This window comes from Thalassophryne amazonica, chromosome 2 (assembly GCF_902500255.1).
Source record: "Thalassophryne amazonica chromosome 2, fThaAma1.1, whole genome shotgun sequence".
Taxonomy (NCBI): domain Eukaryota; kingdom Metazoa; phylum Chordata; class Actinopteri; order Batrachoidiformes; family Batrachoididae; genus Thalassophryne; species Thalassophryne amazonica.
In genome coordinates this window covers 112,450,344-112,468,835 of record NC_047104.1, presented here as the reverse complement: position 1 = coordinate 112,468,835, position 18,492 = coordinate 112,450,344, and the positions used below count along the sequence as shown (strand labels likewise).

The window sequence follows — 18,492 nt, the reverse complement described above, 5'->3', positions numbered from 1 at the left end:
GCCATCCAAGCAACGTCTTTTTTAGGGACATCCCTGCTTATTTCAGCAAGACAATGCCAAGCCACATTCTGCACGTTACAACAGTGTGGCTTCATAGTAAAAGAGTGCGGGTACTAGACTGGCCTGCCTGCAGTCCAGACCTGTCACCCACTGAAAATGTGTGGCACATTACGAAGCGCGAATTACGACAACGAAGACCCCGGACTGTTGAACAACTGAAGTCGTACATCAAGCAAGAATTGGAAAAAATTCCACCTACAAAGCTTCAACAATTAGTGTCCTCAGTTCCCAAACGCTTATTGAGTGTTGTTAGAAGGAAAGGTATGTTAACACAGTGGTAAACATACCGCTGTCCCAGCTTTTTTGAAATGTGTTGCAGGCATCCATTTCAAAATGAGCAAATATTTGCATAAAAACAATAAAGTTCATCAGTTTGAACATTAAATATCTTGTCTTTGTGGTGTATTCCATTGAATATAGGTTGAAGAGGATTTGCAAATAGTATTCTTTTTTTATTTACATTTTACACAACATCCCAAGTTCACTGGAGTTGGGGTTGTACAAAGTCATGTCAAGTTTACATTGTCATGGCTTGGTAAAACAGTTGCATGTTATTTCCTTCTTGTGTGCAGCTGTAAAAGTATGTTTATGACAGATTTAACATCTCCTTATAATCGTTCAGATGAGCTGCTCTCTAATGTGGTGCGCTGACGCAACCACTCGCTATGTTCACTTCTATACTCGACTTGATGAGCTGCACGTAGTGTTGGTAAGCAGATCGCGCCACATTGCACAACATTTATGCGTGAAAGATTTTTTTGAACATTGCGGTGCCCCTCTCACATTCAGTCTACAGCAGTTAAAACGAGTTTACTCTCCTGCATGACACAGGGCACGCAAGCGCGTGCATCAAAGTTGTGCAAGCGTCAGCGCACCTTTACTGTCATGCCCTGTCAATCAAAGTTAAGACCTAACAAAGCACAGTATTTATAGCATTAAAATAGTGGATAGACCAATACTGTATTGCAGTACTATACAGACTATCAATAGTGCAAGGAGGCATGTTAAAGTTGAAAGGTTAAATACAACGCAGGAGTACTGTTGAATGTCAGGCATATCCTAACTGAAACTCGGAATGGCCTTTATTGTCATTGTAATTTGCATTGCAACGAGATTTGAGTGCAACTCCTCCAAAAGGTGCTTTTCCGACGTGCGAGTAATTGTTAGCCAAATAGAAGATATTAAAATTTAACAATAAGTTTTTCAAAGTATATGTACAACTAAATAAAATAAAATGTGGACCACGTAAAATGTAAAACGAGAATTATATACAACTGTGGGATAATTTTGCACGGGAAATATCACACATGGTTTACAGATATTGCACAAGAAACTTGAAAAGTGTAGATAAAAGTGGCTTGTTATTGTTCAGTGCAGTGATTGCTCTGGGGAGAAAGCTGTCCCTGAGTCTGTTTGTCCTGGTTTTGATTGACCTATACTGTCGGCCGGAGGGTAGTAGGTCAAACAGGTGGTTGCTGGGGTGGGATGTGTCTTTGCTGATGCTGGCAGCTCTGCTGAGGTAGCGAGAGCTGGCAATGTCCTCCAGGCTGGGCAGAGAACAGCCAGTGATCCCCTGGGCCCTTTTGATCACCCTCTGCAGCGCTCCCCTGTCTGCTAGTGAGAACCCCCCGTACCACGCTGTGATGCAGTATGTTACGAAGTGGAGTCACTGCTGGGCTTTCTTCACCACCAATGTGGTGTTGGCAGTCCAGGAGAGGCTGTCAGACAGATGCACTCCCAGGAACCTGATGGAGCTGACCCTTTCCACACAGTCTCCATGGATGTAGAGTGGGGCTGGGTCCGCCCTGCCCTTCCTGAAGTCCAAGATTATTTCTTTTGTTTCTGTGGTGTTCAGTGGCAGGTTGTTAGCTGAATACCACACTGTCAGTCGATTGACCTCATTTCTGTAATCGGACTCATCCCCCCCTGAGATAAGCCCAACCACGGTTGGGCTTTATGATTGTGTTTGAGAGATGGGTCAGAGAGCAGTCGTGTGTGTAAAGGGTGAACAGGAGGGGGCTTAGTACACAGCCTTGAGGGGAGCCGGTGCTGAGTGTGATGGTGGAGGAAGGGTGGAGGCCAAGTTTCACGGCCTGTGGGCGGTTTGTGAGGAAGTCCTTGATCCACTGGCAGATGGGAGTGGAGATACCCAGATGCATCAGTTTCTGGACCAGCATCGGCTGAGCTGAAGTCCAGGAAGAGCATCCTCACATAGCTCCCCTGGTGCTCCAGGTGGCTTAATGAGGTGTGGAGAGCTGTGGCGATAGGCTAATGACCTGAGGATAAAAGCTCCTCTTGAGCCTTTCACTCCTGGTGAGATAAGATCAAAGATCTCTGTATTGCAAATGTTGGTCCTCAGTATGTGTATGTACATAAATGCCACCCAGACAGTTGTGTTTTATAGGTATTTGTAATATATTTGGTGAGTAATAAGACCAAATGAATTACTTATAAAATTGTGCTAGTCTGTCTACTACTGCAACATCACAATTAATGTAAAAGAAGTACATGTGTATGTCTGAACAACTGTACCCTTTGTAGGAGCAGACGGAGTGCTGTCTTCCCCTGTAGATCTCTGAGACCTGGTGTATTGGGACTGCTGATGTTGACCACTAGGTAGTCAGCCAATGGGCCCAATATTTTTACCCCCTCTGAATAATCTTCCCCTGCATCCTCAGATAGTTTGTTCTTCCCCAGATTGATACCAAGGGGAAGGCCAGCTATAAACAAAGACAGACAGACATATGCAAACACAAATACACAAATAGCAAAGTTCAGTCACAAACTCAATCAGACATCAGTGACAAAATCACTACATCAGTGAGTTCACTGATGCAGCGGCTGCAAACAAGGTAAAAGGAGTTAAGTGAAGTTATATGAAAGGTCAATTACAACAATAGCCAAGTGGCCTCTCTGTGCGTATGTGTATGGGTTCAATCACAGAGAAACTGTGGAGAGCAGACATTTGCCGTTTGGAAGGCTTATGTATTATGGGTCAAGGATGAACACTGCGAAAATGGAAAGTTGATACAGTTGTGCTCAAAAAGTTTACATAACCTGGTAGAATTTTTGTTTTTTTGCCCATTTTTCAGAGAATATGACTATAACACAAAACTTTTTTCCCCACTCATGGTTAGTGGTTGGGTGGAGTCATTTATTGTCAAACAACTATGTTTACTCTTTTTTTAAAATCATAATGTTAACAGAAACTACCCAAATAACCCTGATCAAAAGTTTACATACCCCTGTTCTTAATACAGTGTGTTGTCTCCTTTAACATCAGTGGCAGCTTGGAGTCTTTTGTGGTAGTTTTGGACGAGGCTCTCTAATGGTAAAGCTGCCAGAGAATATGTCTTGGACTTGATTTACATCAATTACGAAGAAATACAAACAGTATAGCACTCTAAGGTAAATCTGCATGGAGCAGACAGTTCTCAAAAACAGAGTGACTGTACAAGAAGGGGCAGAGTGAGGGAAGCCACCAAAACACGTGGAAGAAGTTATAGGCTTATGTGGCTGTGATTGGAAAAATTGTGAAATGTGCAAGCTTTGCATTTTATATCACCAGTTATGCAGCAGCTTCATGACGAAGTGTTACACAGAGGAGGATTTTCTTAAAAGACCCGAAAGTTTAGCTACAAATTTCCAGAAGGAAAATACAAAATAAATAAATTATTCGAACCTTTATGGTATTACCTGGTAAAATAAATAATACACTTAAAGACACTAAAAGACATGATAAGTATTGCCAATGAAAAGTCTTTTTCCCCATTGCTGAAGCTTATCTCTTCTTCTGCCATGTAGGGCAAATGAAGTTCCTTCAAGTGGCATCCCACTTCCTTGGTCATAAACTCCCACACTTCTGGCAAGTACTGATCATCAACCCTGTACATGTTCACCTCTCTCCAAAGAAATGGTGTGCGGATGGACGGCATGTGGCCGTAGGCCTTCTCCACATTGAGTAGGTCCACGATACCTACATACATCAGCACCTCAACCTGCAGTTCTACTGGCAGCAAGTCCATGGCTGTTATTACAACCCCTGGCAAAAATTATGGAATCACTGGCCGCGGAGGATGTTCATTCAGTTGTTTAATTTTGTAGAAAAAAAGCAGATCACCACATGACACAAAACTAAAGTCATTTCAAATGGCAACTTTCTGGCTTTAAGAAACACTATAAGAAATCAAGAAAAAAAGATTGTGGCAGTCAGTAACGGTTACTTTTTTTAGACCAAGCAGAGGAAAAAAATATGGAATCACTCAATTCTGAGGAAAAAATTATGGAATCACCCTGTAAATTTTCATCCCCAAAACTAACACCTGCATCATATCAGATCTGCTCGTTAGTCTGCATCTAAAAAGGAGTGATCACACCTTGGAGAGCTGTTGCACCAAGTGGACTGACATGAATCATGGCTCCAACACGAGAGATGTCAATTGAAACAAAGGAGAGGATTATCAAACTCTTAAAAGAGGGTAAATCATCACGCAATGTTGCAAAAGATGTTGGTTGTTCACAGTCAGCTGTGTCTAAACTCTGGACCAAATACAAACAACATGGGAAGGTTGTTAAAGGCAAACATACTGGTAGACCAAGGAAGACATCAAAGTGTCAAGACACAAAACTTAAAGCAATATGTCTCAAAAATCGAAAAATGCACAACAAAACAAATGAGGAACGAATGGGAGGAAACTGGAGTCAACGTCTGTGACTGAACTGTAAGAAACCGCCTAAAGGAAATGGGATTTACATACAGAAAAGCTAAACAAAAGCCATCATTAACACCTAAACAGAAAAAAAACCAAGGTTACACAATGGGCTAAGGAAAAGCAATCGTGGACTGTGGATGACTGGATGAAAGTCATATTCAGTGATGAATCTCGAATCTGCATTGGGCAAGGTGATGATGCTGGAACTTTTGTTTGGTGCCGTTCCAATGAGATTTATAAAGATGACTGCCTGAAGAGAACATGTAAATTTCCACAGTCATTGATGATATGGGGCTGCATGTCAGGTAAAGGCACTGGGGAGATGGCTGTCATTACATCATTAATAAATGCACAAGTTTACATTGATATTTTGGACAATTGAAAGGATGTTTGGGGATGATTAAATCATTTTTCAAGATGATAATGCATCTTGCCATAGAGCAAAAACTTAGGAAAACATTCCTTGCAAAAAGACACATAGGGTCAATGTCATGGCATAGGGTCAATGTCAACGAGCAGATCTGATTTGATGCAGGTGTTAGTTTGGGGGATGAAAATTTACAGGGTGATTTCATAATTTATTCCTCAGAATTGAGTGATTCCATATTTTTTTCCTCTGCTTGGTTTAAAAAAGTAACCGTTACTGACTGTCACAATCTTTTTTTCTTGATTTCTTATAGTGTTTCTTAAAGCCAGAAAGTTGCCATTTGAAATGACTTTAGTTTTGTGTCATGTCTGTGATCTGCGTTTTTTCTACAAAATTAAACAACTGAATGAACATCATCCGAGGCCAGTGATTCCATAATTTTTGCCAGGGGTTGTAGATAAAAAAAAAAATGGAAGTCTATGGTGGCATTCTGCATTCATGTTATCTGTGTGGCACTGCTGAGTTTTCTTTTTTAATGTTTTATTTAATTTGGAGATTACTTTTTGGGGGAAATTGTAAATATATTTAGGTATTGTAAATTAACTGCAGTTGTATTTACTGTCAATTAAGCAACCACTGAAGATATGTGCACTGGGGTGGGATTTTTACTTCTTCCCACTCCCTTTCGAACTTTCTTGTCATTTTTTGATTTGCTTCTTTTTTAATCTTGTTTATTTTTTCATATGAGTGTAGAGGTACAGAGAGTACAAAGAAGCTTTGTTCATTTGATTTGCTTATATTGTGAACTGCCATGATACTTGAACTGACAACTAAGTTCGAAATAAAAAAAAAAATTGATTGATTGAACCACCAGACCAACTGAATTTTAAATAAAGTCTTGTGAAATACTGTCACCACAATGATAAAAATCATAACCAATGAACACTTTTACAGTATTAGCATTTTATTTTACTTCAAAATATTTTATTTTACAAAATATATATTGTCATTTTTGAATCGATTAAAGAGTAAAAACTTAATAAAGCAGTTGTAAGTACTAAAAGAAGTTTATGTAGAAAGCAATTTAGCCAGAAGATCGAGAGGGGTAAGTGTTGACTTTTTAAGTACTTGAAAGACACTGGACTCATCGAGAGGATTTAGTACTGCTATAATGGACTGATGTAGCAGGTGGCAGCAGTGCGATGCCATTAAATGCCGTAGAAGAAGAGAGGAGTAAGTTAGATTTCATCACCGGGACACACGTTTGGAGAGGATTGCAACGGAAGAAAATCAATTCTAAGGCCTGAAAGGAGTTTCTGTAGGAAGTATTTTAGCAGTAAAGTCCAGTGAGAGGAGGAAGTGTTGCCTTTTTAAATACTTGAAAGACACGGGACTCAATGAAAGGATTTAGGGTTGCTTTAACGGCCTGGTACAGTAGGTGGCAGCAGTCCAACAATAAGGATGCCGGCTGCCATTAAACGCCGTAGAAGAAGAGAAGGGTGTTTGATTTTCTCATAGGGACACCCGGTTTGATAGGAGAGCGTTTTGTGTCGAAACAAAGCCATAAAATATATATTTTTTTAAGTTAGCAGTTTTATACGACAATATGTATGCACCACTCTGCATTTAATCATTAGTGATCGATCTCTGCTCCCCTCCACAGCATGTCTTTTTCCTGGTTCTCTCCCTCAGCCCCAACCAGTCCCAGCAGAAGACTGCCCCTCCCTGAGCCTGGTTCTGCTGGAGGTTTCTTCCTGTTAAAAGGGAGTTTTTCCTTCCCACTGTAGCCAAGTGCTTGCTCACAGGGGGTCGTTTTGACCGTTGGGGTTTTACATAATTATTGTATGGCCTTGCCTTACAATATAAGGCACCTTGGGGCAACTGTTTGTTGTGATTTGGCGCTATATAAAAAAAAATTGATTGAATTGATTGATATAAACGGAACATGGAAAAAAAAATTGGACGGAAATCCATAAACGGAGGTTTTGCTCACATGTTTACCTTCAGAAAGCAATGAGCGCGGTGACAGAGTCGCTGCCCAGAACACCACTGCGCACACATGACCGCTTCCTGTAATGGCGGCCTCCGTATGGAATACATTTTAAAGCAAATTCCGTCCTCTCCCGTTTTGTGTCGAAATGAAGCAATAAAATATTTTTTTCAGTTAGCGATTATAAATGACGGAATAAAGGGAACCAGAAAATAAAAATTGACGGACATCCGTATACAGACGGAGATTTTGCAGCCATGTTATTAAGTGATTAGTAACAGTGGTTTTAGAGATCCATCTAATCCATTGTTTATTAAGTATAGGGTACTTAAATTTCATGATTTAGTCGATTTGAAAATATTACAAACGATGTACCAAGTTAATAAAAATACTTTACCAACAAACATTTAAAATATGTTTGAAAAAAGAGTACGTAGTTATAAATTGAAAGGAATAGATGTCTTTAAAAAACCAAGATTTAGAACCAAAGTAAAGGAAAGGAGTATTGCAGTAAATGGTGTCAAATTATGGAACAATCTTAATAAAGAAATTAAAGAATTAAGGTCGCTTAAATTATTTAAAAAACATATTAAATTAGATATATTAAGTAAGTATGAAACTATGAAGTAAGTCAGTGGGCTGCAAGAAAGTCAAAAAAAAAAGTAAACTTAATAATGTTTGGAGTGTCTTAAGTTTAAATGTAACCTATCAGTGATGTAATCTATTAATTAATGGTCATAATTATGAAATGGGTCAGTGGTATGTGACAAGTTAAAGAAATGCAATTTGTTAAATAATGTTGACTATGATGCTGTATATTGAAAGATTGTATTGTTAAAAGGGGCAGAAATCATAAGACTTGTTCTTCTTTCTGCTCCTTTTCATTCTGGTATTGTGGTGCTTTTGTTTTTTGCTTTTCTGTTTTTCTTTTAAATGAATGAAATAAATATATTAAAAAAAAAAAAAAGTGCGCAGACGCACTTCCGGCTTGAATTCATCTGATTTTGACGTTCACTGGGGCAAAATACGCTATGTATTTCCCTCAAATTATGTATGTTCCCACGAATTAAAAATTCCCCCAAAATGTTTATGGGTTCTAAATATGATGTAGTTTATATATATTAAATTTCAGACTATATTTTATCTATTGAAGACTGCTGATATTCCAGCTTTAGGAGAAACATTGTAGAAAACAAGCAACCCTAGTTTCTAACCTCAGGAAGGTAGACAACAAACTACAACATTATGTTTATTTCAATTTCAATTTATTTTCATTTATATAGCACCAAATCACAACAAGGTTGCCTCAAGGCGCTTCACACAAGTCCATATGAATCATCCTCTGAGGTGCAAAATTGATCTGAGCAAGCACCTGAATTTACTGAAAATATTTCTGGTGTCTCTTCATTTTTGCACTTTGCAGACAGTCCCTACACTTCCGTTTCTCAGCCGCCTGTTCATTCAGATCAATATTATTTTTCAAAATAAGTTTGTAGCTCATCGACTACCTTGTTGAGGTTAGAAACTAGTGTTGTTTGTTTTTCTACAATGTTTCTCTTAAGGTTGTTGAGCTGTGAACATAGAATCTGTGAATAACTTTACCAGAGTCTCCAGCGGAGGTTTCTGTCCACCATGAGTTTGACGCCTTCGTTCCCGTTTGACAGGTGTACCGTCCAAGTCAAACTCCTCACCTGACACTGTCCCCGGAGCGGGACATGCCCAGTGGGGCCGGGTGCTTGACACCAGAAGTGAGAGCTGCTCGGATCACCTCCCCACCTCACAGGCTGTAGTGACCTCCCCCCACCCTAAGCCCCCCCAAAAAAAAACATTTTTGCGGTGATAGGGTTTGCAATCAAGATTTCCTACAGTAATTGATCTGTAGATTGAAATCTGCAAACTACTTAAACTGAAACATACATACAACCCCTGGCAAAAATTATGGAATCACTGGCCTCGGAGGATGTTCATTTAGTTGTTTAATTTTGTAGAAAAAAAGCAGATCACAGACATGACAAAACTATGCGTAAAGTCATTTCAAATGGCAACTTTCTGTCTTTAAGAAACACTATAAGAAATCAGGAAAAAAAATTGTGGCAGTCAGTAACGGTTACTTTTTTAGACCAAGCAGAGGGAAAAAAATATGGAATCACTCAATTCTGAGGAAAAAATTATGGAATCATGAAAAACAAAAGAACGCTCCAACACATCACTAGTATTCTGTTGCACCACCTCTGGCTTTTATAACAGCTTGCAGTCTCTGAGGCATGGACTTAATGAGTGACAAACAGTACTCTTCATCAATCTGGCTCCAACTTTCTCTGATTGCTGTTGCCAGATCAGCTTTGCAGGTTGAAGCCTTGTCATGGACCATTTTCTTCAACTTCCACCAAAGATTTTCAATTGGATTAAGATCCGGACTACATTTGCAGGCCATGACATTGACCCTATGTGTCTTTTTGCAAGGAATGTTTTCACAGTTTTTGCTCTATGGCAAGATGCATTATCATCTTGAAAAATGATTTCATCATCCCCAAACATCCTTTCAATTGATGGGATAAGAAAAGTGTCCAAAATATCAATGTAAACTTGTGCATTTATTGATGATGTAATGACAGCCATCTCCCCAGTGCCTTTACCTGAAATGCAGCCCCATATCATCAATGACTGTGGAAATTTACATGTTCTCTTCAGGCAGTCATCTTTATAAATCTCATTGGAACGGCACCAAACAAAAGTTCCAGCATCATCACCTTGCCCAATGCAGATTTGAGATTCATCACTGAATATGACTTTCATCCAGTCATCCACAGTCCACGACTGCTTTTCCTTAGCCCATTGTAACCTTGTTTTTTTCTGTTTAGGTGTTAATGATGCCTTTAGTTTAGCTTTTCTGTATGTAAATCCCATTTCCTTTAGGCGGTTTCTTACAGTTTGGTCACAGATGTTGACTCCAGTTTCCTCCCATTCATTACTCATTTGTTTTGTTGTGCATTTTCTGATTTTTGAGACATATTGCTTTAAGTTTTCTGTCTTGACGCTTTGATGTCTTCCTTGGTCTACCAGTATGTTTGCCTTTAACAACCTTCCCATGTTGTTTGTATTTGGTCCAGAGTTTAGACACAGCTGACTGTCAATCAATCAATCAATTTTATTTATATAGCGCCAAATCACAACAAACAGTTGCCCCAAGGCGCTTTATATTGTAAGGCAAGGCCATACGATAATTACGTAAAAACCCCAACGGTCAAAACGACCCCCTGTGAGCAAGCACTTGGCGACAGTGGGAAGGAAAAACTCACTTTTAACAGGAAGAAACCTCCAGCAGAACCAGGCTCAGGGAGGGGCAGTCTTCTGCTGGGACTGGATGGGGCTGAGGGAGAGAACCAGGAAAAAGACATGCTGTGGAGGGGAGCAGAGATCAATCACTAATGATTAAATGCAGAGTGATGCATACAGAGCAAAAAGATAAAGAAACACTCAGTGCATCATGGGAACCCCCCAGCAGTCTATAGCAACAACATCTTTTGCAACATTGTGTGATGATTTACCCTCTTTTAAGAGTTTGATAATCCTCTCGTTTGTTTCAATTGACATCTCTCGTGTTGGAGCCATGATTCATGTCAGTCCACTTGGTGCAACAGCTAAGGTGTGATCACTCCTTTTTAGATGCAGACTAACGAGCAGATCTGATTTGATGCAGGTGTTAGTTTTGGGGATGAAAATTTACAGGGTGATTCCATAATTTTTTCCTCAGAATTGAGTGAGTCCATATTTTTTTCCCTCTGCTTGGTCTAAAAAAGTAACCGTTACTGACTGCCACAATTTTTTTTTCTTGATTTCTTATAGTGTTTCTTAAAGCCAGAAAGTTGCCATTTGAAATGACTTTAGTTTTGTGTCATGTCTGTGATCCGCTTTTTTTCTACAAAATTAAAAAACTGAATGAACATCCTCCGAGGCCGGTGATTCCATAATTTTTGCCAGGGGTTGTATATTATGAATGATATTCATCGTTTGCGAGACCTGCGTTTACATTTTGGGAGATATTTTTTCAGTATTCACATTTTGCAATTAACGGTTTGCGGATAATTCATGATTTGCAGCGGATTCACGTTTTAACAAAGCAAATATTCAGAAACTTGACACTTGCCTTTACTTTGTGCTTGCTGTGTTTCTTCCCTGATTTTCAGCCTCTGCTGTGCAACTGCCAGACCACAGCTATTGAATCCATATCTACACAGGAAAAGAGTATATGAGTGGTTCCACATCAATTCAGATTGGGATGTTGCCAAACAATCTTAGCTGTAGAATTAAATACGAATTTTAAATATTTTAATTTGATGTTTGACAGTTTACTATATTCCCCACATGGGAATATTTGCATTTTCACTGACATGCATGTATTGTACCTGAGAAGACAATTGTAGCCCGCAACTCCTACAGACAAATTTGTGATTTCCCATCACAGATACAAATGAATGAAATGCTAATGTGTAGACCACATTTTGATCAATGAAAATTGGGGAACAATGCAAACTGCCAATTCATATTCATATTGTGATCTCAAATCAAACTGTCATGAGTATACCCCCCCCCCCCACACACACACACACACACACACACACACACACACACACACAAAAAAAAGAGTTCTGTGTGTAAGATCATTCCCCCCAGTGGTTGTACCAGTAAATATTTTCTGATTAAAATACCTAAAGTAACAAACAGGTTAAGTTGTATATGATTTAAAATAACACCAAGGCACCATGCTTATAGCGCACAAACCTCCACCAACACTAGTTTACAATTCCACAAATTTTACCTTGGAAAACGTTTAACCATCTGGAGCCGACGCCGTCATATACGACAGCTAAGACCAAGCTTTACTAAATTATAAATAACTTTTGAATGATATGAGATAGAAACTTACTCTTTTTTTGCTGAAAAGTTAACTCCGCGGACTTTCGAGCCAGCCCTCGGCCATCTTTGTACTCCTCATAGAAGCTGTGCGATGACGTGTGCAGTGTGAGTGTCCAATCAGAATTAGTTCACCGTCACATGGTTTTCCAAAATCCAATCGTAGGGCAGATTTACCTCACATGAAAAGCCAAAGATCGTTTTCAGGAGTGATGTGTTACTAGTTGGCCCGTTTGAATAGCCCCCTGGGTGCTCCAATGAGTACATACTATTAGTACATACTCAGTGCCCTGCACCATTACGCACAGCGATCAGTGAAAGTAGGAGCACACGGAGAGCCTCTGATGACAATCTCACGTGCTCAAACAAAGAGTGTGTAACTACCAGGATTGCTCCACTAGTTTGCATGTGAATGTTACTGGATAACTCTGTTGCTTTCTCTGCGTAAAGCACTGTTTACCATATCAATGGACAACAAAACGCAAAGACCATTTTGTATATATTGTTCAAAATGTGCATTTGTGTTTATTGTTTGAACCTTTTTGTTGTTCAGTCTTTCACACAAGACCTCAAATTACCTTTATAAAGTGGCAAAACAGTTGTTTATTATAATGTGTGTGGAAAATTATTTTTCGCTTTATTTTTTCCTTGCCTATTTTTGATTGTAAACCTTTATTACACTTATAAAACACAACAAAAACATATATATTCTGAAAGCACAGGTTGTCCTGAAAAAAAAGAGATATAAAACTTGATTGTGGGATGCAGGGAGAGCTGTTATAGAGAGAGCAATAATAAAACATTTATGCCAGGCGAGTGAACTGTCCAAAAATTGCCCTCGGACCCCAGAGGGTTAAGATCAAAGTCCTGTTAGAAGTGGCTTTTCAAAAGCTAAAATATAATACAAAATATAGATCAAAGGGGCTTTACATCAAATAGCCACTAAATCCGCAATGCGGATCAAACACTGAGTGCCAGTTTGCACCTCATTGTCACAAATGAGTGATTGAGGTACTTTTGATTGAGATATAATGCAAAATGTACATCAAATGGCCTTTTCAATATTAAATTAAAATGGCCGCAAAATCTGTAATCTGGATCCAATCCGGATCAAACTTTGTCAGTTGATAAAGCATAAAGCTTTCAAATATGAAAAAAATGATATTTTTTGACAATTATGAATTTCTGAAAGTTCATTCAATGTTAAAGACAGTGATTTTTCCTGACTATGACCTTTGACCTTGAAAATTGAATCAATTCTTGCCTATGAGGCTATAAATCTTCAGTAAAAATTTCATAATATATGAAAAATTGTGGGCTCCAGGCTGTTCACAATCAAATAAACAGGGACAAAAACATAACCTCTGTCCGACTTCATTAGTGGCGAAAAAGTCCAATTTCCTCCCCTTGAAGATGTTATACCAGAATTATTTTCTTTCATGCATATCTTCATATCGTGTGCTTCTATTTTGTCATGTTTAACTGAAATCCAACAAACGATATATGAGGAGCTGTGCTTACAAAACAGATAGTAGCGGTGGTGCATATACAGCTGATCATAGGCTTTTGATACATCAAAGACTTAAAATGTGTCTGACCATTCTAAATCCATTTCGCCATTCCTCTGGTAGGGTCTCCTGCCAACACATCTCTCACTGTATCCATCAGTAAGTCTCAAACATACAAGCACCACTGTGCATTTAGCAGTTATTTGGTTACAGTAATCTCCATGACTGATAAACAATTTTTCAATTACACACATCAAAGAATATTTTTAAACTGTAGTTGATACTGCTAACAGCACACAGGTTGATAATTACCTGTTAATAATTGTAAGATCTGAAGTGAGCCGAAACACACGTGGTTTGGGATTTCCCTCCTGAGGTTTCGGTGTGATTGTACCCACTTCAACAAAGCCAAAGCCCATTTTGTACAAGCCATCTATAGCCTCTGCATGTTTATCAAAGCCAGCTGCAATCCCAATAGGGTTTCTGAACTTTAACCCCAGAACATTCACTTCCTGTACATATATAAGGAGACAGAGAGAAAATTAGCCATGGTCTCACAGTTCACAGGATTATTTCGATGTTATGAAAAGCGATGCACACAGTAAAAGCTGGATTTTACCATTATGCTGCTGCACATTGGTGACATTTTGACATGCACAGACAACTGCAGTACTACATGCAGTACCAGGAAGACCAACACATAGGATGTCTTGCATGGAAACAGTTTTCAGTTGAGAGGGGTGCATGGCAGCCTATCAGAAAGCTACTGCACCACTGGCTCCTCAGTCAGCCAGAAGTAATGTAATTGTGTGGCAGCACAGTGGTAAAAATCAGCCTTAAGACAATGCACTTACCAAGAGTGGTGGGCAGCATACCAACTGAACTGCTATACCACTTCAACATTTACATTCAGTTCACAATTTGTAAATACTGTTATGAGTTTAAAGCAGCCAACCAGAAGTTACATTTAACAACTTCGCACTTTCCCTTCATTCAATTTTCATTCACCTATTGACATTTGAAACCAGACCAAAACTTCATGTTCTAGAGTACAGCATCAGGAACAAGCTAACTGAAGTGTTAATATCACAGTGCCTCTTTCCTACAGTCCAGTGAAAGTCAGTGAGGTGTGGCGTCTTAGACACCAGTTTGGTGGACTCAGGGTCTCATCACTGCTTTTTGCAGATGATATGGTCCTGTTGGCTTCATTGGCCGATGACCTCCAACACTCACTGGATCGGTTTGCAGCCGAGTGTGAAGTGGCTGGGATGAGGATCAGCACCACTAATCTGAGGCCATCGTTCTCAGCAGTAATCTGATGGATTGCCTACTCCGGGTAGGGAATGCGGCCTTGCCACAAGTGAAGGAGTTCAAGTACCTTGGGATCTTTTTCATGAGGGTACGATGGAGCATGAGATTGGCCAGAGAATTGGCGCAGCAGGGGCGGTATTGCATTCGCTCTGCCGTACTGTTGTGACGAAAAAGGAGCTGACCCAAAAGGCGAAGCTCTTGATCTACTGGTCAATCTTCATTCCTACTCTCACCTATGGTCATGAGTGTTGGGTCATGACCGAAAGAACTAGATTGCGGGTACAAGCGGCCAAAATGGGCTTCTTCAGGAGGGTGGCTGGTGTCTCTCTTAGAGATAGGGTGAGAAGTTCGGTCATCCGTGGGGAGCTCGGTGTAGAGCTCCTTCATGTTGAAAGGAGTCAGCTGAGGTGGTTCGGGCATCTGGTAAGGATGACCCCTGGGCACCTCCAAGGGAGGTGTTCCAGGCATGGCCATCTGGGAGGAGACCCTGGGGAAGACCCAGGACTAGGTGGAGAGATTATCTCCACACTGGCCTGGGAACACCTCGAGATCCCCCAGTCAGAGGTGGTCAATGTGGCACGGGAAAGGGAAGTTTGGGGTCCCCTGCTGGAGCTGTTACCCCGCGACCCGAACCCGGAAAAGCGGCTGAAGATGAGTGAGTGAGTGAGCATTATTAGCGTTTTAGAAAACAAATTCCATTGTATGTATGTACAATGACAAATAAAGGAAATTATGAATGATCAAATTATTAATTAATTAATTATGAATTGGCTAAGAGATACAAGTCAGGAAACTACATATGTGGTGAGATGGAGCAGGAGATACAGTCACTGGGCAAATCTTTCTCTCAATCTGCCCAGGCTATCTGCAGAAAGTCTGCACTGGAGAGGACCCACTCCAGACACCACTTCTGCAGATGTCCATCTTTCAAAGAATCAAGCATGGCAAAGACAAAGTGAAAGTCACTCTGTAAGTAGTGAACACTTTTAAATTATATTTTTGTGATTATTATCATCTGTGGAGTGTCACAGACATCTGAAAAATATAACTGAGGCACACTTGCATTTTATGTCAAGAGGTGACTCATTTGACAGTGTGTTCTCACAGAAAATCAAACTATATAATGTGCGGAATTAACATTTGGTTCAGATATTTGGCCCGTGGACCCAAAAAAACATGATACACTTGAAACTGGACTAAGCAGTCGGTCTGCTCTGTGTTAGTCTGATCCCATCAGATCTCAGAAGCTAAGCAATGCGGCATCTGGTTAGTATTTGGATGGGAGACCTCTTTGGAACACCAGCAGCTGTGTGTGTTTCTCCAGCTAAAACTGGAGTTGCATCCGGCGCAAAACTTGTGCCAAATATCAATGCGGATCTGGCTCTGCGGATCTGTGGCGACCCCAAACAAAAAGGAAGCAGCCGAATGGACAACAACTTGAAACTGGACCAAGTGTCACCTTATCAAATTCAACTTGGCAAGGTTTAAATTTTTTACATAAATACAGATTTACCTACCACCAAGTGTTTAAAATACTGTGATATAGGTTTGTGATCATACCACCCACTACTACTTACCAGTGCTGCAGGGTCCTGGTAGCGGTTCAGAGGAACCAGACCAAGACCAATCATCTTCACAGCTAAAACATGGGCCATCTCTGGCGCCACAATCTTCTGCAGGACAGGCATTAAATGGTTGGCATAGAAACGCTCATCTCCAACCACAGTGAGGTAGGAGGCAAATAGAAAGCCACCAGAAGTGATGACCTTCACTGCATCCTTTAACTGCTTCTGTTAAAATATATATATAGAAAAAAAACAAAGTATAACATTATTACTGTGACTCAGTTATTGCAACAGTGAGTTCAAGCATCTGTACTCAGCTGAGTTCCCCAAAGTTTTTTTTAAATTAGGTTAATATGAAGAAACACATTCGAAACCGCAAAGTGTCCTTGATGAACTCAGGAATCTACATTGTTTATAATGTGTACATTTAAGTAGCTGATAGCAGGAGTCGTGGCCAAGTGGTTAGTGCGCTTGCTTTCAGTGCAGAAGGTTCCCGGTTCACACCCCAACCCTGACACATTTCTGTGGCAGTTGTGTCAGGAAGGGCACCCGACGTAAATCATAAACATGCAGATCCACCTGGGACCTACTGTGGCGACCCTGAATCGCCAAAGGGACTTACTTTACATTGGATAGCTGGTAGAACTAATGATGAATAATTGAGTAACACAAAAATAATTGTTAGGTACTATGATAACTGACACATTAAGTAATTCTTCCATAAGAAAAGCTAGCATAGACTGGCGTCTGTCCAGGGTGTACCTTGCCTCTCACCACTGGGACCACTGGGATAGGCTCCAGCCCCCCTGCCCATGACCCATGATTAAATGAATGAATGAATGAAAGAATAATTACAGTTAAACACAATCCAAACACTAGAACCAGTGGGCTGCCACAGTCCAGGTGCACGGGGGCCAACTCCAGACAGACAGATATAGATTTTTAAGGGCCGATATGATTATTGGCAAGGTTTGGAGGCTGATACCAATATTTATGGCCGATATTTGCTTGCAGCAAAAAATGCCAGAAAGGTGTCAAAATTTCGTATACAGTGGTCCCTCGCTATAACGCGGTTCACCTTTCGCTGCCTCGCAGTTTTGCAGATTTTTTTTTTTTTTGTGCAATTTTGCATGCTTTTTTTTTTGTTTGTTTTTTTTTTTTTTTTTTTAACAGCGCATTGTGTTCTGCGTCCTTATCAGGCAGGCCAGTCGCGGCACTGGTCGGCATCACCGCGATTGCTCTCACTGCCTCAGCAGGCCACTCACACCGCCCTCCTCTCTGCTGTGCGGAGCTGCGCCAAATCTGGCAACAGGTCCAGAGACTACGCTCGCTGTTTTGATGCGGATGCTGACCACAGCCGCAGAGCTCCGTGGCCACCGAGGGAGGACTTGGATTCTTTGCGGGTCCCGGATCCGTACCTCCGGAGGCAGTGAGTGAAGGGAGAGCACGCGCATTGTGTTTTGCGTGTGTCTGTTTATAATCTTCTCGCCCAGAAGAAAAAAGAGTTTTTACACAGGAGAGAAAAGTGAGAAAATGTCAATGCCTGTTTGAGAAAAGTGTATAAAGTGTGTAGTGAGGGGTTTTACAGCCTTAAAACATCTATAATAACTACAAAAAATAGCGCTGACTACTTCGCGAATTTTGCTTATCGCGGGTTATTTTTAGAACGTAACTCCCGCGATAAATGAGGGACCACTGTAACGCAGTAATAACACAAAACTTTCTTTAAATGTTTTGTAGCACGTTTAATTGACAGAACCTTTCATCGTGATCTTCACAAAAAGTGCAAGGAGGAGCTATAAATAACGTTACGAACTTGAACAAATAAATAAATACAGCTGACACAGCTCCACTCTGCACACTGCTACCCTCTTCTATGCCAGTCTGTGGGTCAGCGGCCTTCAGCACTGACAAGCTGAACTTCTCTAACAAATCAAGTAGTGTTGTGGGCAGGACTTTGCTACAAACCAGAAAGCAATGATTCATATTTTAAGAGAGAGGTATGGGCTAATGGCCCATCAGTGCCTGAAGTAAGTAATTTGCTCCATATTATGGGTACTTCTCA

General features: G+C 40.4%; 1 protein-coding gene across 1 annotated transcript in view; it reads right to left on the bottom strand.

Annotated features, from left to right (window-relative positions):
• Nucleotides 1–18,492, bottom strand: part of dhodh (dihydroorotate dehydrogenase) — a 44,532-nt gene that overhangs the window by 17,640 nt on the left and 8,400 nt on the right. Inside the window, exons 2-5 of the mRNA XM_034192050.1 lie at nucleotides 16,440–16,652; nucleotides 13,864–14,063; nucleotides 11,277–11,359; nucleotides 2,593–2,780 (exon numbers count right to left, since the gene is read on the bottom strand). Coding sequence (XP_034047941.1) covers nucleotides 2,593–2,780; nucleotides 11,277–11,359; nucleotides 13,864–14,063; nucleotides 16,440–16,652 — 684 coding nt within the window. The remainder of the gene's footprint in view (nucleotides 1–2,592; nucleotides 2,781–11,276; nucleotides 11,360–13,863; nucleotides 14,064–16,439; nucleotides 16,653–18,492) is intronic.